At 40.6% G+C, this 22534-nt stretch overlaps 1 protein-coding gene across 3 annotated transcripts in view; it reads left to right on the top strand.

The window, feature by feature from the left end:
• Positions 1-22147, top strand: part of shisal1b (shisa like 1b) — a 37543-nt gene extending 15396 nt beyond the window's left edge. For 2 of the 3 annotated variants that reach the window (XM_085462348.1, XM_085462346.1), the window contains exons 2-4: positions 1709-1915; positions 7299-7512; positions 11671-11977. In XM_085462348.1, coding sequence (XP_085318474.1) covers positions 1849-1915; positions 7299-7512; positions 11671-11977 — 588 coding nt within the window. In that variant the 5' untranslated portion in view covers positions 1709-1848. Of the gene's footprint in view, positions 1-1708; positions 1916-7298; positions 7513-11670; positions 11978-19320 lie in introns of those variants that run through there. The other variant, XM_085462349.1, reaches the window with a different exon arrangement.
• The last annotated feature ends 387 nt before the right edge of the window (positions 22148-22534 follow it).

Raw genomic sequence — 22534 nt, forward strand, 5'->3', positions numbered from 1 at the left:
TTTTCAAAATTGACGTATCTCTACATAATTTTCTCAGTGAGTTTTTGGTTTAAAAATAAGGGAGCTGAAAGATTTGTGCAAAATATTCCACAGCACATGTTGACGTCTTTATTTGACTACCAAAGCTGAAAAATATTCTGTTTACTTGAAAAATTACAACATAATAACATAATAACATTTAATTAATTGATGCTATTCAACTTTCAAAGACCAGAATGGAAATCTGGAACGAATGTTGAGCATTAGTCTGCACAAACATTACCTCACTGTGAACCCACTCATCGGCAGATGTGGCTACTCGTGTAAACTCTTGACCAAAAAACAGAAACATAGCTTGTTTCTGACCTCTAGCACTTTTTAAATCTGACCTGGTGAACGTTGTCTGCATATTTCTGATAAATAATTTTTGGCTCGTAGGCAGTGCCCCACCACTAGCATCATTTCTCTTCTGACTGTGTGCTCATGTGAAAGAAACGAAACTTTCCAGTCGCCCTCCAAATGGAGCTGTATCTGCGCCATACTTCGGAGTGTTACCAAAACAGCTCGAGAAAAAAGTCGGAGGTTGGTGATGCAACATTAGACTGGCTTTGATCCACCAATAAACTGAATTCTTTTTATGACAGGAACACTGATGGGCCTTCTACACCCTTGTTGTTGCTCTCTTTCCTTAGTTTCTCCTTCTCTGTCAGCCTCTGTCAGGTCCTCAATAATTTAGGAGCCGAGCTTGTAATATTTTCCAACTAGCTCGTGCAGAAGAAGACTCTTAAGTTTCTCGGCACATACACGCAGCTAAAGCAATCTATGATCCTGGTACATGTTTGAATGAAGTTTACATTCAGAAAAATGGGATCTTATAGGTTCGGGGAGCAAATAATGGGTGTTTTTATGCGAAATTTGCAAATGGCTCGTATATAAATGATCAGCAACATCAACTTAAACGAATGCACAGAGAGATACTATTTCTGTGCACATAATGAGGCTATTAAAGCAATAAATAAAATAAAAAAAAACAGAAACAAGTGTGCCTAAGCGAAATGTACTGCCACCCCATTAATCTTACTTATCATCAGTAGAGGGATGACTACAGCGAAGCTTCGAATGGTGATAATGTGCAAGAGGAATTCACGAACCCCCACAATGCATCACTTACAAGCAAAGTGCTCCACAGCAGCTCTGCAATCACAAAACTTTACACTGTGCTGAAAGAGCAGATTCTGTGCAATTCATTAAATATTTGCTCTACTTAGAGCACCGTACTTTTAATGCATGATATGTGCAGTTTTTCCTTACTGCAACGCATAGCTTATAGAGTTGCATAACTAAGACATCTAGTTTAAGATGTTCTTTTAATCTCTCAAAAAAAAGTCAGTTTTATTAGAATCAACTAAAAAAATGACAACAATTTCAGCTCAGGGAAGTATACATATTCATGATTATCGCTATAATTTACCATGACTTATAGACAAGAAAAAGCAAGCATGGAACAACTTTTGGCCCCAGTGTTGTCAGAGTGCCAGTTTCAATTAAACCGAATGCCCAAGCGGTCCTGTTATGTAAGCCTTAGGACAGATTTCGGGAAAGGCATCATGGACGCTCACTGCCAGACAAGCTGTCCACACAGTTGGATGGATGGAACTTCCAGAAATCCAAATCAAATATCTTAATCTTTTCTCTCTCTCCCCCCCCCTGCTTGTCTTGTTCCCATTAGGAGCCCTGAGTCTAAGAAGCAGCCATGTGAGAGAAGCTGTCAGCGAGCAGAGGATGCCCACGTCCAGCTAAAGCAGCCCTTCCCCCCCCTCTCTCCCCACCCTCCTGCTCCCTCCCTTCTTCCCACATGAGGACAAGAAGATGACTATCTCCAGCCGGCAGTCCTTCAATGTCCTGACGGTCATCTTCCTCCTACTGTCCACTGCAGGTCTGTGAATTTTAGTCCTAGCCTGTTTTTGAGTCTGTTTATCTGTTCCTCTGCAGACACTCAAATCAGAGTTTCAGGTAGTGCTGCTGACATTACACATGCCCTCAGTTTCTACAAACTTTGGATTTCCCCCAAAATATAGGTGTCAGTCCTTTGCATGAGAAGCCACTGCAGTGTTATAAACTGAATTCAGGGAACAGAAAGACTGATGTTGCCATGTGATGGCCAGAAGTCGAGTCAGACACATTTAACATTTGGGTGCTTTCAAACATTTACTGCCAAGAACTTACTTTTATTTGGCAGGAAACGCACTGAACCTTAGGGTGCTCTCTAAATGAGGCCAAGCAGCGTAAACTGTAAAAGAGAGCATATTATAACCCCAGAAGCTACAAAGCAAAGAACCCAGCCAACACATATCTCTTAGATATAAAACACACATTATGCAGAAGAAAAAAAAATATGCCGACTCAAGTTTGAAAATGACAAAACAGGGAGGAGGAGGAGGATGAATAGCGAGAGCGAGAAATCAGCGCTATGGCTGGCAGGGCCAAGCAGCAGGTTGAAAACCCATAACAACCAAAAGAGTCAACAGTGAGTTATTTATGTTATTGCCCTCCTCACTCAACATCCATCTTTAGTTTGAAAATGGCCATCCTCGTGTTCCCAGAAAAATGCATCAAACCCAAGGACCGATGATTACAACTACAAAGCAAATTGTGTACAGCACAGCTTTGAATGCTGAATGAGTGCCAGAAATGACAAATAAAACCCAAATTTTACTGACTTAGGTAGTAATGTACAAGGAAATACAACACTAAACAATCTCTGCAATGATTTATGATTTGTTTTGCGTTACACAAGGTTATGCAATTATGCTACATATCTATGTAAGTGATCACTGTAAGTGAATAGAATAGAATAGAATAGGCTTCAGCTTTATTGTCATTGCACATGTCACAGGTACAAGGCAACGAAATGCAGTTTGCATCCATCCAGAAGTGCTTTAGCCTGATATAGATATATTACAAATAATATAGATATGTAAGTATATTACAGAAATGGGTCTATTATGGTATGTTATAATGTACACGGTATGAAGGTATGTTATAACTATAAGTATGCACAGGCTGTAGTGAGTACAAGCTATGTACAGGCTATAAATATGAAAAACTATACAGAATATGAAATAAAAAAATACAGAAATATGAGATATGCAGTTATACAGAAATGTGAACTATGCAGGTTATAAACAGTTGTAGAATTAAAAATTATCTTATTGTACAGAATGATTATTTACACAGAATTATACAGTAGTGCAGTTAAGATAAGTGAGATATGTGGATAATTTCTACAGAGGCTATATAAAGTGCTAGTGGTTGTGAGTGGTGGTTCAGTCCATGTTATTATTGTGTGTATGAGGGTACAGTTGTCCATTGTGTGTGTGTGTGTGTGTGTGTGTGTGTGTAGGTGGTTGTGGGTGTTTGTATGTCCAGTCCATGTGTTTAATGTGAGTCAGATGTCAGGAGGCAGAGTTCGGGAGTCTGACAGCTGTGGGGAAGAAGCTGTTCCAGTACCTGGTGGTCTTAGTCCGGAGGCTCCTGTAGCGCCTCCCAGAGGGCAGGAGGGTGAAGAGTCCATGTGATGGGTGACTGGGGTCTTTGATGATTTTCCCAGCCCTTTTCAGACACCGCTTCCTGTAGATGTCTTTTATGGCAGGAAGTGGTGCTCCAGCGATGCGCTGGGCAGTTTTCACAACCCTCTGCAACGCCTTCCGGCCCGAGGCAGAGCAGTTCCCGTACCAAACTGTTATACAGTTGGTCAGGATGCTCTCGATGGTGCAGTGATGTTGGAGTTAACACTAAAGACTAGACAACAGAATAACTTTAAATTGTAAACTGAAAATGTAATTGTGTCTCAGTATATTTACCATCATGAAAATATTGATAATAACTCATTATCATCAAATTATCCTGATAATCAAAGTGCAACTATTTTATTTTAAAAAAAAAGGCAGATTGATATTAAGCTTAAAATTATTTTTTATTTTTTTATTTTTCATCAAAGCTGTTTTTCATGCTTGACTAAGAAGAGGTAGAAAAGCCTATCGTGGATTTGGTTTAACACTGCTGACACAGAGACGGACAGACTGTGAGTGAATAGCAGACAAACTAACCAAAGGCAAAGATAATAGCACCAAGAAGGTGCACACAGTGTATTGTACTTAGCTAAAGAAAAAGGATGCGCACATTACATTTACAGCTTACCAAAGATCTGAGTGAATGGGTTACTCGTGAGCAAAAATCATTTTGTCTTCTTTGTCGAGGATCACCGAATGAAACCTTTATGTTTCAGAACAAAGACAAACTGCAGATGCGAGCGCAGTTATGGATAAAAAAAAGTGATGGGTGAGCACTGACTGATGTTTTGATGTTGTGTGTTTGCACTGCTGAGAGAGAGAGAGAGCCACAGCCGTTTTCAGACCACAGGCAGTAAACAAACTGTAGTTCAGGAGCCAAGCTGTTAACTGTATCCTAAACTTCAAGAGGTGTTAATGAAATTAAGCAGGTGGGTGTGTTTACAACGGTATCGCTTCCAGAAGCAGCTGTTGTTCATTTGAGAAGCCAGAGACTGCCGATGAACTTGTCTGTTTCCAGTTGTGCATCATTAGAGAATTTTATACTCCACTTACAGTGTGAAGGGCCTCTGTTTCTTTATTACCAGGTTACTAACCCTCAGCCGCTGACCCTCTTCTTTTAAAGGGCATAAAAACATGAGCATACTGCAGAACTTTTTCATGGATTAACCGACTTGCATTGTCAACGCAAGGGTCAAATGAAGAGCTTCCTTTCACTGCTGAAGAAGCCATCCTTGACTTTTAATTCTACCGTGCCCTTCAGTAGTGTTTCATTTTACAGCCTCTCCTGCTGAAATTAGCATCGCTGAAGCGAAGATGGCCAGCAAGCTCATTATAACCTGAAAGAGGTCTCTTTCAAATGCTGATCTGTCTTGGCCTGAGATGAGTGAAAGACTTCTATCACACTGCCTGCACAAGTGGACCTTGAACTAAATCACAGCCGAAACACTTTAACTGACAACACAGTCATATTTTTTGGGCTCATAAAAGGAAGCACATATGAGAAGGATAAATAAGCTACAATAAAAACATCAAACTAAGCTCAGTGCACTTCACATGGAGTGACATCATTTCAATTTGTGATTCAGCTGAGAATTATCAATCAAAGCCAAACAAGAATACACGGTGCCAGAGTGATTCTGCAAGCAAGTACAGAAATGCTGATATGAATTAAATCACAGTAAAACGCAGTTTTACATCAATGAAGCCTAAAAATCTGACAGCACTGGCAGCTTACACTTTAGTGTGGCTGTAACTAATAATGGTTTTAGAATTGCTTGTTTCAGAGGATGAACTAAGGTGCTGCTGAGTCTCAGTAGATCCATAAGAATTATTTTAGACTTTGAATCATATGCAGTTACTTCAGCAGAGTCCCAGAATAAAATTGTGGAGCTGGAAATGAACAATAGATTTCCTGTTAGATACATAAAACATTGTCACATAATCCCTCTATCGGAGACTGCAAAGAAATATAAAAGTGAACTGCACGATGATGCATGCTTCAGTGCATTCTGTATATTTGTCACTATTCTGGCTTCCAGTGCTTATAGGCATTTTGAGAACTTTATGTATAGTTTTGGACAGGTCATAGGCTGTTTTAAATGGCTGTGAAACAATGAATATGTCAAACAGGCATGATTATCAGCTTTATAAATAGATAGGTTATTTATTATTATTAGAGTTTGGTTTGCAATTCTTGTGATTTTTTTCTTTTACTTGATCCTTACTGGTTGCCAGAATCCATCTTGGAAACATTATTATTTCCCCCCACGAGACAGTAACACATTCACTTTCCCCTAAAGCTGCAGGGACTCGTAAGCGTAGTTCTGGCTGAATGCAAATAAGCCAGAGGACTGCATGAAGCTGCATAAAGAACTGACTGTTTCCACCCGTATGGCTTCATCTGCCCAAATGACTGGTTATACTTTTCAGGATGACTTTGGCTTTGATTAATTTCTGTTCAGATTTCTGAAATTTACCCCATTTTACTAAAATTCTTTTTTTAAGTCATGTATTGTGTATGTGCAGAACAAAAACTGCATTAAAAAAACACAACCTATGATACTGTACTGTGAGTTAAATAAAAGTGAAACCGGTCCAAGATTAAACAACAGTGTTTAAAACCATATAGTTAGGTGGCACCAGGTTCACAGTGAAACTCTTTGTTCACCTATAAATAGAATGACAAAATAGAAAAACACTCAGACACTCAATCACAAAAAACAGAGGGGATCCTTCTTTTGGAGGGAGGATGAAGCGAGGCGGTCAGCCTAGGGGAAGCAGCGTGCTATATACTCATTTTGTCAAGTAATCTGAGAAGTATGTTTGTTGTTTCCATACAAACGCACAGAAGCCACCCTTATGTTTGTATCACGCTTGGGTGTTATCAAAGATGTCCAGTATACCGGAGCACACCTGGCACACTCAGATCTCTCTTATTAAACCGGTAGAGTAATGCTGTATTCAGGCTAAATTGTAATAGCATGTGCCACCTGACATCAGCCTCTTCTGTGAAACAAGCAGAGAACTTGCTTGTTGGACTAGTAACAAGAAAAACGCCGCTATCCCTCTTGGGGAAAACTTTGGGTTTAGACGTGATGATAAAAGTAAGCGGGCCGTCAGAGACTAAACTCTGTGGCCTCAAGAAACTTGTAGGTAAAGACAAGAAATCAAGCTGCGAGTCTGCCACCACCACCTACACATTTTCTAGTTTACCCACTGATGTGTCAGAATCCACTACTGCAACAAGTGCCATTAGGTTCCATAACTTCCAGCTCATACTTCAGTAAGCTCCTATGAAATCTCTGGATGGCGTGACGACATGAAGAAAATAAGACGATGCCGTCTGGTTTGAATGATTAGCTAATCAGTTTGATAGTCTCTGTGTTCCTTCAAGAATAAAAATGACTGCTTTTGCCATCATGCGCCTGCATGCATAATTTAATATCTACTCTCTGATTATTTTTGCAAGTACACCGTGTTTTGTGTTGCTTGTCCTTCACCAGAGGTATTAACCGAATTCAATCCACTCGTGTATCTTCAGAGGCCTCCAAAGAAAACAAGCATTCACGATTATGTTTTTGCAGTTTGGATGCTGTAGGTGCTTCCTGGAGAGTTGTTGTCATTTTCAGAACTGGGAGACAAACACAAATTCTGCCTCAAAGGTCATGAGTCCTTTGTTTAGCTCCTGAATATTACATCTACGGTTTCTTTTTTTTTCTTCTCTCCCCCTGTTTCCCACCACTGCAGCCCTCTCTGCTCATTACCGAGTGTGTGAACCTTACTCTGACCACAAAGGGCGGTACCACTTTGGCTTTCACTGCCCACGCCTCTCAGACAACAAGACCTATATGTTCTGCTGCCACCACAACAACACCGCCTTCAAGTACTGCTGCAACGAGACTGAGTTCCAGTTGGTCATGCAGGTCAACCTCACCACCACCCCTGATGGTTATGCACACAAGTGAGTAATCGTTTAAGATGCCATTTGAGTCAAATGGATTTTCACTGTGAATCTTCTGAGACAAAAATCTGCACTGTCATATTTTTCCTTTTTTTCTTGGTTTAGAAAAGAGATTAAATAAAACATCACAGTTAGCATCTTCAGGCCTAGATGCCCAATGCTACTCAAGGGTTACCAGTTCGAACATTGCCCATCTTAACAAAGTCAAATATTGAGAATCATGGCATACTGATGAGAAATGGGCTGCACAAGACACATATGGACAAGGACTAAATACATGGAGTTTTATACATATTTCCATCAGAGTCTGTTTCTGACCTCTTGTTTTAGGTGTGTGTGTGTTTTTGTTACCATTATGAGTTTTGTCACGCTGTTCGCTATCAGGCATTATAATTGCCCAATAGGACCTGTGGTAGTAGTAAACGTGAACTTCAGGCAAAAGTTGCATTTGCAAAGAAAAAAATTGCAAGTCTTAGCTAGCTTAATGTGCAGAATTTTAATTCAGGCTGTGAGGGTTTTAAAATATTTTAAACATGTCTCACATACCCTCGGCTGACTGTATTTAAAACATGAAACACACTTGTAGGGTTTTATGGGGAAAACAATCCTTTTTCAGGGCAGTAACTACATTGTTTGAAGTGTATGGAGATTATATCAAGTGCAAGAGCAGAGCTCTGACTGATTTTTTTACCAAAAACTTTACAAACAGAGGGACATTAGAGAACCTAACAGTGACTCCAGTCCACAAAAATCAAATCCCCCAACAACCCTGAATAACCCTAACTTATACTTTCTTTCCGCTGTAATCATGGGGGTCAAACCTAGAGATATTTACAATTTATTCACAGAAAAAAACTCCTACATTAAATAACATGAGCATCCTAATACTATAACAGACATTTAAATAATAACAAAAGCATTTCAACAAAAGCCCAAGACAGAAATCATCCCATTCCTTCTTCTATCCTCAGTGGTACAGCCCAATCACCTGACTGAAAAATGAAAGTCAGGTGGAGTATCCTCATGTGTACTTCATGAAAACACCATCATCCACCAACCCGAATCGAGAGAGGAGAGTTAATAAAAACCAATACAAATCAAACTATTAAAAAAAAATACCCACACCATTAAGTAGTATCCTGCTAAAACGAAACAAACAATACCAAAAGATAACCTGCATGTCACAGTTAATTAGTGAAAACTGGCTTCGCTGAATCTTGGGAGAGCTGTATGTGAGTTGCTACAGCGACAGATAAATTTATCTCAGATCATATGAAACCAGCTTGTTTTGGTCTCCAGACCTTCTTGATGGTATCGTGCTCAGAGACCTTGTTGACACTGACCTACACCTGAAGCGGTATTCAATACCACCACAGAGGAGAGCAGATGCTAAAAGCAGCCTATGTGTTTTGAGTATGACGCCTCCACATGAAACCCTTTGCAAAGCCGGGGGTTAAGTGCTGGCTATTAAGCATATAGAGTCTATAAAGTCCTAGACTGTTTCAAAGTAAAAGTCTGTGTAAAATTGCAGAGCTGTATCAGTGTGGCATTATTAAAAAAAACTGCACACATGCCAAGATATGACAGATTTCTCACAGAGGACAACTAAACTGAAAGAAGTGCTTATGGCGTGGAGTATAAGCAGATTTAAACTGAGTGAAGGACACAGAAAAATGTCCCTCTTCTTCTGTGGGAGCACCCAGTGGGAGGCTTGGGTGACAAAACCACAGCTCTTTGTACTAATGCCCTCCCAGCATGCCTCTGTCTGAAACGGTACACAGTGCCCTGCAGCAGGTCATGATATTTCATTTTTAGTGTCAGATGGCCTGTTGGGCCTCTCTTTTATCTTGGCTCAGTGGCCAATAAGACTGCAGGCTTGATATTTACTGCTGGCCAAGCGAGTTAAACTGGCCATAATTCAAATCAAATCAAATCAAATCAAATCACTTTTTATTGTCACATCACATGTGCAGGCACACTGGCACAGCACATGCGAGTGAAATTCTTGTGTGCGAGCCCCACAAGCAACAGAGATGTGCAAACACAACAACACAAACGAGCAAAATACAAGAATGGCCAACCTGAAACTAATAAATATATGTACAATATATAATAGTGTATGCATTTCTGGATGTGTATACTAAATATTTTCCTACGTGTGTGTGTGTGTGTGTGTGTGTGTGTGTGTGTGTATACAAATTTTTACAAATTAAATAGTAAAAAAAATAAAATAAATAATAATAATAATAAAATATATAAAATATACAGAGTTGAATATGTGCAAAACAAGTGGCATTTATATACAGTGTGGAGTGCATAATGTTGAAGTTCCAGTAGTGAAGCTGAGGTGTCTATGAAGTGTTCAGCAGTCTGATGGCCTGATGGAAAAAGCTGTCTCTCAGTCTGCTGGTACGGGACCGGATGCTGCAGAACCTCCTTCCTGATGGAAGCAGTCTGAACAGTTTATGGCTGGGGTGACTGGAGTCCTTGATGATCCTCCCCGCTTTCCTCAGGCAGCGCTTCCTGTAGATGTCTTGGAGGGAGGGAAGCTCACCTCCAATTATCCGTTCAGAGCACCGCACTACTCGCTGGAGAGCTTTGCAGTTGTAGGCGGTGCTGTTGCCATACCAGGTGGTGATGCATCCAGTGAGGATGCTCTCAATGGCACAGCGATAGAAGGTCCTGAGGATGCGGGGGCTCATGCCGAATCTTTTCAGTCTCCTGAGAAAGAAGAGGCGCTGCTGCGCCTTCTTCACTGTTTTGTTTGCGCTCCCTTCTTACACTTCATGGTTAAAATGGGATTAGAGTTGAGTTTGAGGTCAAACTAAAGGCATTTTGACTCCAAGGGTTTTGTCACAATGTTGTGCGCCGTCTCCTATAAAGTAACAGAGCAGCTGAAATATCGTGGATCTGAAACATATGGAGAAGTCATCTTAGAGTAAATGTCCAAGAAATTCACAGGAAAACATCAAATATTGTTATATATTTGACAGATAATCCTTTCAATCTGCTGTCTCTGGGAAAGCTGTGATTAATATTGAATGGCGTTGGTGTTAGCGGTGCGGTTCTGATCAGTTTCGCTAAAAACAGTGCACAATCTGCGTTCTTTGCTCTGCGATCAGACTGACTCAAATATATCCCTGCATTTTTAGTCTGTTAGAACACATACAAACTAAATTATAGCAGGTAAATGCCTCTGATGCAGAGGTGAGGGAAGGTAAATGCAGTTAAGCATTTACTGACATGGTATTCATTCAAGCAGCTTCGGTGTTTGTTTTAAAGCAGTTTATTCAGATAAACACCCCTAAGGCTGCATCGTTTCCAGACAGAAGCAGATTCAGTTGATTTACTGAATTACAACCACTCGAATATCACTTTTTCTAAGGGCTTTAATCAGTGGAGTCACACTAATTGCATATTAAGGCATAACTAAAAGAATGGTTTCACTCCAAATAAATCTCTATTTTGAAGTAACACCCTGTGTCATCTCTGCCTCTCAGAGTCAGAATATTTATTCAGTGCGTGAACATGTGTAATATTTCCACCCTACATGCCCTGAGCATTTAAGCAGCAATGTGACACCACAAGATTATTTTTATTTTTTTGTGTATGTGTGTAAATTTTGCTTTCCCAACCTCTCAGGAAGCTATTTTCTGAAGCCCTTTCTGCTCATTCACCTTGTTATACTTTATGGATGTGGGTGGACTAAAACAAAAAGTTCAAATGCACCCCACATAAATCCAGCTGGATCATGTAATACATGAAGAAAATTTATGAGAGGTGGAAAAATAAGAGCGCTGATTTTTAGAGAAAACTATGTAAGAGCCAAAACGAGACGTATAAAACTCTCTTGTGCTAATGAAATTCTTTGTCCAATTTAGGAAGCAGTATTTAAGAAGCAGTAAATGGAACAGATGGTGTTTTTTTCCCCCCCCTATATTTATTTTTTTAAGTTTTTATCAAGGGAGGACTTGATAAATGTCTTGGTCTTGCCACATAAACAGCAAACATTCACACCTGGCAGGCACTATCGTTGCTTTTGGGATTTAAGCCCAGTGTAAGGGTAACTAGATGATGGTTCTGAGGATATGAAAAGTGTTTATCATCATCTTTTTCAGATTATCCAGCATTAATTCTCCCAGTCTGCGTCTCTTGCAGTAATTATACAGCCCTGGTCGGTGTGTGGATCTACGGCTTCTTTGTGATGGTGCTGCTGGCTCTGGACTTTCTCTACTACTCAGCCATAAACTACGAGCTGTGCCGGATCTACCTGGAGAAATGGGGTCTTGGAGGACGCTGGCTGAAGAAGGCTCGGAGTCAGTGGCACAGGTCCATGCCAGAGGAGAGCGAAGCCCAGGCTCAAGCGCAGCCCATGGTCCCCACCCACTTCCAGCCCAGACACAGCCTCAGAGGGGAGAGCCACAGCCCTACACTCCTGCCCTACAACACATCCACCGCATGGTGAGTCACTGCCCGTCACATGACAGCTGTCAACTTCGATGCCATGGACATAGACAGATGCATTTCTGCAACTACTAAAATTATCTGTCTCCGGTCAAAAGAGAAAAACAGAATTACAAGTAGTGAAAAATTCAATATTTATACCACAGAAGTTCAGAAACAGTGATACCCTCATTTGACGCCATAGAGTAGGAAGTGTTACGTAACCATTTGTTGCCTATTATACAAAATAACTTGTTCTGCTCTGATAAGCAAATATGCAGTAGAGACCCTCTTGCTTGTTTGACAAAATAAAGCATTAATAGCTACAGATGCTAAGAACCAAAGTCGGCCGACCCTTTAAAAAATCGTTCCTTTAATTCTGCCTCTCTTTTTCTTGTCTGCGTGTTTTCTTTTGTGCTCATTGTTTTGTTTGCAGACAGCAACATGGCAAGGAAACTGTGTCTAGCAGGACAAATTAAAACATTTTTAGCATACTTTCCCGAAAGCCAGCAGCAAGGAAGCTCAAACATTCCAGATCCTAATTTCCTAGAGTCGCTCGTTAGGGGCGCACTGTAAACACAAAGATATAGATAGCACACTTGCGATTAGATCCGACCAGTGGTATTACCAACTGTCAATTCACTGGGTTACAGACTTCAACAGAACTTTTAGAGCTCCACTCCCTTCTGCCCAGCAGTGAATCATTTTCTGCAAAGCGTCTGATCTGTATGCGTCGTTCATCTCAAAATAGCTGCACTCTGTGTCAACATAAACCTTTTTTTATTTTATTTTATAGGAGGAATTTGGGTGAGAGATATTTCTTGGTTTTAAGTCTGACCAACTCATTAGGGAGCTATCATTATTAATGAATAGAAAAGAAAAGGATAATGTGAAAGCTGCAGTGCCCGCCTGGGGCTCCTAGCTCATATTTAACTTGAATGAGTCGACTGTGAGTCGCATTAGAAATCATTTGTGGAGTTTCTGCGGCAAAACACCATCTGCTATGTGTTCAGCGTATCTTTTTTATTACCGCTGAGAGCAGTCACAGGCGTCTGAAGGTGTGTTAGGCTGCATGTGACTGCTGTTAGAACATACGCGATGATTTATGATGCCAGGAGTGACCTGTAACACGCCATAGCTGCGGGGAACCTTTCTTCTTCTGCCAGACATTGTTTAAACTTTCAGAATATAGCTGCACAATCGCAGAGCGCAGCCTGAACAACCGTACATTTTTGTGCAGTCGATTTTTCATCCGGTTGCGCGTCTCCAGACACCGTGCACCCTATCTGTCTCTGATTGTGGCTCAGTCTCTTCCTAGAGGTAGACATCTCTCTCGGGTCATGATAATTTAATGTGGGTAGAGTTTTGACAAATGGCTTTAAGAAGCACTGTGGACTGTAGAAGCCATAGATAGACGAGCTGAGATGCTGCAGAGGGATCCTGGGGCTGCTCTGCTGGTATAAACGTGGTTAACTAAGACTGAACATATCCGCGGAGCCTCCTCATTAGACGTGAAGTCAGTTCAGTATGATAGGACTCATCAATCCTTGACTAGTGAGGTTGACCTGCACTGGCGAGAAGCCAGCATTAAGGCAGAGGAAGTCGATTTAAAAAAAAAAAAAAAAGGTGTTTGAAATAGCAGCAAACTGCTCATTAACTAAGTGGGCTCGGAAAATGAGAGCAAGATAAGTTCATAGTAATTCATTGTGATGAGTAATGGGAACTGCTTTAGGACTGATAGTGTTTTGGTATCATCTTTTGTAAGATCTCTATCTAAAAATACCAAGAAAAAAATGTAACCGCATTTTTTACAAACAGGACAAAATTTACCATGAGCTAAATATGTTCTTGCATAATCATTGACATCAATAATAAAGTGACAGATGCTGCGAGATAAATTCAGTCACGAGCAGTTTCTGGGGCAAGATCAGAATAGTTTTTTGGGGGGGAGGGGGAAAGTTTCACACAATGAAACACTTCTGAGAATCCAGATAACGCTTACACTTTTTCCTAAATGTGTTAAGTAACCGTTATGGGCGATTCTCTCTGTGTGTATACCGCAGTTGACGTTGCCCACACGGTGCGTCATTAGCTGGGTTTTATTTGCGGGGGTACAGATCTTTATCCCCAGAGAGGATGCAGAGTAATGGCTCAGAAAACTGGGTCCACTTAGTTGGACATCTGTTGGCCAAATGTAAACAACCAGAGATCGGGTCAAGTCCCATTACAGGCCCAGCAGCATCTAAAAACAACCCAGTCGCGCAGCAACTTTGGAATCCAGCACAAATGGTAACCCATGCAGCAAAGCAGGTCCTGATGGCAAGTCAGGTCTTAAAGAGAGAGAGCGAGAGGGGGAGAGAGCGCAGCTTTGCACTCAGCGTGTGGGAATCCTGCTTACCATGTTGCACATAAGCAGGCTGGTATGTGCTGCTGCAGATCTGCTCAGGGTTCAGCGTGGGCGGCCTGAGAAACTGTTATTACTTTTCCTCGGTGGATGCCCTTTATTAAAATCTCATATTCACGTATTCACTTCGGTTTGAATAAAGTACAAAAACATAACTGTCTCTTTCTTCACCTAACGATGTATGATCCAGGTGAGAGACGAATGATCAGCCTGCCACACCAGGAGTCATGGATTATCATTACAGGGGGGGCACACTGTTTGTTTCCAAGCAGAGTTTACTCACAGGGTAATGTCACCCAGTGGAAACAACGGATTTGTGAAAAACACTATTGCAAACTCTTTGTTTTTCTACACGCTATTTGTTCAAGTGCTTATCCTAGTGTTGAATAGGATGGGCAGTTATAGTTTGTCCATTAGCTTGATAAAAAACACATTTATGTAGGAGCTGTTTGGCTTGGACCTTTATGTGTCTTATATCTACTGGCCTGGGGACGCCTTATCCCTGCAAATGAACTAAACTAATGATTATTAAGAGGAGTTCAAGGAAGTCTTTCTGCACTTAAAAGATTGTGGACTCGCTCAGCTAATGAGAAAAAAATAGAAAAAAACTAGAACATCACTGATGCAGCTCATCTGGCACACGATCCATTGTAATTTACAGGTTATTATAATGTGTGAAATACAGAAAGCAGTGATAAGTTTTCCTATCATTGGCTGGCTGTACTGCACAAACTAATGAGAATTCAAATCCACTGAGAACGACAAATATGACCCTGACCTCGAGGGTGATCATTGTGCATAGGTTTGATTAAATCCTCACTCATAATGTCAGCAATTCTTGTAGATTATTGACAGATGGATGGATGACGGACGTCTTCCCAGCTCATTAGTCCTTCGGGTGGATGAGCTGAAAATGAAATCATGATTTCTCAAAAATCATTCAAATATTTGTGTTTAGGTCAAAGAGGAACATATAAATAAGATTCGTAAATGGTCACCTGATTAATCTTTATACACAATGATTAGACCTAATTAAAATAAAATAATAAAAATACTATAAAAGTTAAATGTATATGTATATACATATAAATGTAATAAAATAATAATAATAACAACCTAATAAATACATAACTGACCTATTAAACTATGGTGGCTGTCTTGATGCACGTTGCAACAGTAGCTTTAGTAGTAGCAGTCATCCTTAACTCTGCTGCTCTCACACTGAGAGGAGGGGTCATCCTGCGAGGACGTGAACCTGGAGAAGGTGGTGGTGTTGGAGGCCTCAGAGTGGTCGTGGAATGAGTTAAAACCATCAGGCGATAGAGGTTAAATTATCATAGCTGGCTCAGCAGATGATCACATGGAGCTGTTTAAAACTGAAGGAAGCATTGACAACTCTTGGAGCACAAAAATCATCTACTTATCTCATCTACTTATAATCTGGGCAGGGAAACATTTTTTCCCCATTTCCTTTCTTTATGCTTGGTTAAACTATAAAGGTGTAGTCTTATGTTTACCATACAGATGTGCTACCAGATAGCGGTAATGATTTTCCCATTTAGCACTCAGTATCCAGTTTAAAATCCATTCACATTAACCCTCTCAAGGCAGGCGTTGCAGATTTGTAACAGTTAAAAACTAACAACCTGATTACCCCACATGCATATTTTAATTTTTTACTCAGAAGTACCACTGCAGGACTTGGTTGTGCATTAGCAACAAAAAGTTTAATTTGAGCCTGAGACGGTTAATGTGTCCTGGATGACATAGATCAAGTAGCTCTTGAGCTCATATGACCAGGATGACAAAACCTACTGGGAACCCATTAAGATATCACATTGCCACAGAAAAACATTTTGGCGTCACTCATCTTAGCAGGGCTCTCATGTAGCCCTTTAAAAGCACTGAAACCTTCCAGGAAGTTCAGCAGCATTAGAGCCCTGCTTGGTTGTCCACCCGCAGCTATTAGGACATTAAAGCTTTGGCTGGCTTCCCAGTATCTGCACATCCCCCTTTTGCCTGCTTGTCCACCTCCTTGCAGTTAGTGGTACTGAGCAGCATCATGACACTAGAAGGCAGATTTAAAAGAAGTGGCAGTGAGAATTTTCTATATCATCACTTATTTTACATTCCTTGTGTAGTGTACTCACTTTGACGCTCCCCACTTCATAATTGGAACAAATGTGATCTGCTCCTGTCATTCAGTCTGGCATTTTTTACTGCATATGTTAGATAGATTTAGTTTGCCTTCAGTCAGCGCTGATTAAGACTTACCCAGCAAAAATAAGTGTGCAATCTGGGGAAGGCAAAAAAAGCAGATTTTTTATTACTTTTTTTTTGCTCGTGTTTGGTGGTAAAATTAAAAATACATAACTCAACTCTGGTTAATATATGCTGAGCATCAGCGAGAAGTCATAGATTAAAGCGGGAGAAATGAGGTGTTGAGCAACATCAAATGACACCACTTCACTTGAGCAGAACACGTCACACAGATTCCCCTGGTGGCCGATGAATCACTTGGCACCGACTTAGAGCAGCACCTCATGCCAGCAACCTCCCACTCACTCAAGGCTGGTAGCTTACTGGGCCAGCTGAGCTTAGCCATGGGTAGAGTGGTCTAGGTGAGGTGGCATCTGTCAGCCTATTCAATATATAGTTGACTCACCAGCCTTTGTAACACTGCTTCTTACAGTCAGTCACCAGTGACTCAGCGTTATAGCCCAGTCTAGTAAACGCCACCTCCGCCACTCGAGCAGTCTGTCTGTTACATCAGATCGGTCACAGGTAGGCATGCCCGACACCTGCACTTAAACGCCTGCTGTGCTGCCTGCACAGGACACTCAGATAAACCCAGAAGGCTAAAACAGAATTTCACATTTTTTCCCTTTTTTTTTTTCTGTCAGTGTGATCAAAGCCTACCTCTGTCTCCTGAATATTCACATCCATCTTTGAACTCACTGGTTCCCTTTTTCTGAGGTAATAATGTAATTGTACATTATGAAATTATTCCTGGCCTGTCTGTCCACAGAGCAGCATGCCAAGACCTTGTCCAATTAAAGCAACACACTCCATGTGGTGTGAGTTAATTAACATCATAGATGCTACAAAGACAGCCAGACGCACAGACAGTTCTGCTAAAAGAGAAGAAGAGCAGGTTTAGCTCTTTGAAAGTCGTGCAGTGACGTCTGGCACTGCCAAAAGCAAGATGGGGTTGGTGCAACTTTCTGTGTTTATTTTTGTGCTTGTGATCTTTTATTAGACGTGTTTTCACACATTTACTTTGCATTTTCTCTAAAGTGCAGTCAAGTATCCTTCAAGAACCAAAAGCACTCTGTGTCACACTGTTGATAAAAGAATATTTCTGTGTCCCTACAAGGATGGAGGGTAAATCACTGCTAAGGTGTGGAAAGTGGAAATTTTTCTTTTCCCATTAAAGTGCAGTCGTATTGTTTGGGCAGCAGAAATTATTTTCAGTTGGTGGATGTGATTCATAGAGCTGTGGTGGGAGTCTTAACAAGAATTACAGACTTGTAAAATATTCCTGTGAAGCTGGCTGCTTTTTGAAAAGCAGAGCTGGCCCATTTTATTAGTTTTTGTGTTTTCTGGCCTTGAGCTCATTTTCAAGCCAATATGTTGTTATATAAAGATCAGTGTGGACCATGAAACACAGAGCACACACTGAGGCAATTTTATCCATGAAGCTAAAAGTATTAAGTTTTGAGTCTCTGTTGTCCGGGATCCTGCCAGTTTTTCCCAAACAACTTTTGTGGCTACTCTGGAATTTGATGATACAGACATGTGCACTCTGGGCTATAAATTGGCTTTTTGGAGAGGATAAAGCAACAATATATCCACAAAGTATCAACCATTTTTTTATTCTGTGGGCTCCAGTTCTATGAGATCTTTAAAATATGTAAGCATGTTTGCTATCCTAAATACCATCTTCTTCACTCGCTAGTTTTTCCATTGTTTTAAATCATCTCTTGGCCTTCATCAGTGGGTGTCGTGTGAGAGTTACCAAGGATAAAGTCTGGTTGTTACCACGTGACCTGAGTATGTAAATTTAGTCATGTGATAACAGGTGGATAATAGCTGATATTTAAAATCAGTGCTTTTCTCTGTTTTCTCCTAAAGCCAGGTTTTAGTCCTGAGATGACCTCTGTTTCCCAGACAGTTAGAGTTATGTTCCTCTGGCATTCAGTCAGTGTCTAGCCACTTAACCAGTACAATGAAAACTGGAAACCACAGCCAATGGAAAGCTAGATGTGGTTACATCATCCAGCACCAACAGACATTCTGTATGAAACTGCCTTAGATTGTGTTTGGTGGTGTTGTGACTGGCACTGCTCTTTCAGGTCTGAAAACTGAAGCCAGCACGGGAGTGTACTGAATCCTTTCTAATGGCCAGCAGGGTGCTGGGAAGAAAAAAGGCTGAGAAAATGATCCTACCGCTCTTTTGATTTCATAGACAGTGTATAAAAGATGGGCACAGCTGTCTAGTGTGAAATGCAAAGCCAGTGTGGAAGCGCCTTTAACCTGCATTTTATTGTAAAGGCCAGCAGAGGGCTGGTTTCCAAAATTTGCCCGGTTATGGAGAACTCTATGGGAAAATGCTAACTGAACTCAGTTTACGGCATTGACCAGAAGTTTTAAGTGACTAAAAATACTGTAAATACTGCGATTTAGAATAAAAAGGAGGCTAATGCGACATGATCTTTTTGCAGGTATCTCTCGTGTCAGACAAGTCGCTATCTAAAACTGCTAGTATGCAGTTTCCTTCGGTTTCAGATCTCCTTATCACATCCTGTTTGAAAACACCATGTTGATAATGGCCAAAGGACTTAGTTTGAGGCTTACCACACAAAAGTTAATATACGGTTGAAAGCTTCAGAAAATTCAGAAAACATATTATAAGCTTAAGAATGAACCCTGATGCTTTGTCTTTTTTTCCCTTCTGGCAGAATGATGCTGTGAGTGGATGAACAGAAGAGTAGCAACACCTGGTTTCCTTACATGGTACAGAGGAGATGTTCCCCAGTCACCCCTCTCTGGACCACAAACACAGCATCACTGGTGGGCTAGCCATACTGTAGTAGCTAGAAGTGACTACTGTCCCCTTTCTAATGAGCACAAAATACCCACAGACTAACAGAATCAGGCGAAACAGCTGAAGAAAGCCTGGAAAGCCACACAGACGAATGTATCGCTGCTTCTACAGAAGGGAGAGATGGATGCATTTATCTGCTTATAGGGTTTAACTGATTCCCTAAAGTATCTGCCAAGGCCTGGAGTACCCCAAACAAATCCAAGATGAACTGGATAAACTGTACTCGCAAGTGAGAAAGCTTGCCTATTTAAAGAAAAAAAATAAGAAAAAAAAGCTTATTTCTAGATATAACATGTTTATTAAACTGCTGTGTCACTTTGTGTTCAGTAGCAGTTAGACACAGTTGTGGGTTATCTATTTGGTGATTTATTTATGTGAAGTAGTCAGAGAAAATATATGAGTGGCTAACAATCTGATTATGTAATGGCTTAGGTTGATGCTGAGCATCTCACTTAGATTAGAATGTTTTTGTTACCTACTGAAACCAGAAAAAATGCCTCTGCAGCCACGATGAAAAACAAACATCTTATACAAAATGTTTTTGGTCTCCTTTCTGCAAAACAAGCGATTTCTTGAAACAGTGTCGGAAAAGGACGTAAGGCCATAAAAATAAACTGCTGAAACTTCAAAACATGAGGGTTTTCCATCTTCACACAAGCATTAATGAGGATCAGGGATGCCTTCATAACAGCCACAGTCTTTATGCTAATTTACACATATCCGTATCCCTTGGCAAAGAGCCTAAAGACCTGAGTGAAACCCTTACTTATCAAATTACAAGTTTGTGACAGTTTTCTATAACATCACCCACTGACCTATTTGCCCTTCCTCGTTATTAGGGCTGCCTGAGATCAGCTTCATTAGCAATATGACGCAAAATAATATCCATTAGTCTCTTTATACGAAGTGCTCCAAATTCCACATGGGTAACAGGCAACTGTAAGTAACTAGCCATAACAGAAAATGTTTCCAAAAGAAATATCAGTAAACCCCTTTCACTGTCAGCAATAATGTACAGAAGCTTAACCAGAGGATCACATGGTATGTAAAAATCAGAGTCAGCTAAATGAGCAATGGGTAATCACTGAGGTGTATCACAGAATTTTTGGCTCAGTTTGCATTTAATAAGACGGTGATGTCAGTTAAATGGAGATATACTCTTTCTGGATAATGAACTCTTTTTTTTGTCAGCTCTTTAAGAAAAAAGACATGATTATCTCTTACTAAAAGAAACTCTTGCACACTTTTTACGTTAACGCTCAGTGTATTTCATAGCAAAAACTGTCAATTATTATTTCAAACCGCCACCAGTATGGTATTTATTTATTTAAATCTTTGTTTTATTTATCCCTCAGATCTAAAACCAGTGATTTGGCGAATGTTGTGGGGAAATAATTATTTGATCCCCTGCTGAAATGAACAGTTTCTAATTTTTATAGTAGTTTCATTTTAACAGAATCTCAACCAAAAATCCATAAAACAAAGACACATTAAATAAAAGTTATAAATTGATTTGCACCTCATTGAGTGAAATAAGTATTTCATTTGTGCGAAACATGACTTAGTGCTTGCTTTTGCACACATCTCAGGAGGGATTCTGGCCCACTCTTCTTTACAGAAACTATAAATCCTTTAAGGTTTCTTGGCTGCCAGTTCACAACTCTAAGTTCGTCTCCCTCCACAGATTTTCTAGGATTGAGATCGGGAGATTAGCTAGGCCACGACCTTAAGGGGCTTTTTCTTGTTGCCTTGGCAGTACAGTATGTTTTGGGTTACTGGAAGACCCATCCACAGCCTATCTTCTGGCTCTTAAGTGGCCAGTGGACTGTTGTTGTTGCATCCATTGACCTCAGTGTGGTGAAGTCATCCCACACCCTTAGTGGAAAGATGGCTCCAAAGTACAATGTTTCCACCTTTGTGCTTGACTGTGGGGATGGTAATGTTTGGGTCATACTCAGCTTACATACACAGGGGGTCAAGTTGATGCCAAAGAGCTTGATTTTGGTTTCATCTGACCACAGCACTTTCTCCCAAGCCTTCTCTGAATCATTTAGATGTTCACTGGCAAAGACGGACCTGTACATGTGCCTTCTTGAGCAGGGAGACTTTGCGGGCACTGCGCGCTACCAATGGTGTTTTTGGTGATTGTGGTCTCAACTGCCTTCAGATCAATAACAAGCTCCTCCCAGGAAGTTTTGGGCTGATTCACCACCTTTGACATGATTATCCTCACTTCATGAGACAAGATCTTGCATTGAGCTCGAGATGGAGGGACATGTTGTTCCATGCACATCTACAATTGCGTCCTTGACATTCTTGGACATCTCTTTGGTCTTACCTATGGTCACGGTGAGGTTGAAATGGAAGAAACTGATTGTGTGGACTCGTGTGCTGGGCACACAGCCAATTTGTGGGATCAAACATTTATTTCACTCAAAGGCATGCAAATATATTTATAACTCTTATGTGATTTGGGGGTTTTTTCTGGATTTTAAATTCAGAAAAAAATTAATTCAGGAAAGGAGAAAATAATTATTTCCCCTATTTGTGGGATTTTGGATTGACAAAAAAGTGAAACAATTATTACACTGCTTTAGAGGTGGTTGCAACTAAAGATTTGATTTAATTATTGATGAATCTGCCTGTTGCTTTATCAACAGATGAATGAATCGCTTGGTTTGTGTTTCAGAGAAAAAAGTGGAAAAAAATAAGTAAATTTAGCAATCAGTATTTAAGTATCACAGGAAGATGGAAACTGAAGGAAGGAAGATGAAAACTGGGGAATTTTGGTCATTTTTACAAAATTAATGGTAAATCAACTGGCTATTAGACTAGGAAAAAGTTGACTGTTTTACCTCTTATAGTTTAGGTAAAGTTGTTACCCAAAGCTGCTGAGATCGACTTTCTTGGCTATCCATAAATGCTGTCCTTTGTGTTTGGAGAAAAGCATGCAAAGCAGCTGCAGCGGTGCCAGTTTTTATATGAGTGACAGTGTGTGACGACCAGGTGGACAGAAGGTAGGTACAGTGGGGGGGTTGGTGGGTGTAGGGGGGGGTGTGGGTAGGGGG

This window comes from Copadichromis virginalis, linkage group LG7 (genome assembly GCF_057382275.1).
Source record: "Copadichromis virginalis isolate Kocher_CV1m ecotype Utaka linkage group LG7, C_Virginalis_male_GT1.1, whole genome shotgun sequence".
Classification (NCBI taxonomy): Eukaryota; Metazoa; Chordata; class Actinopteri; order Cichliformes; family Cichlidae; genus Copadichromis; species Copadichromis virginalis.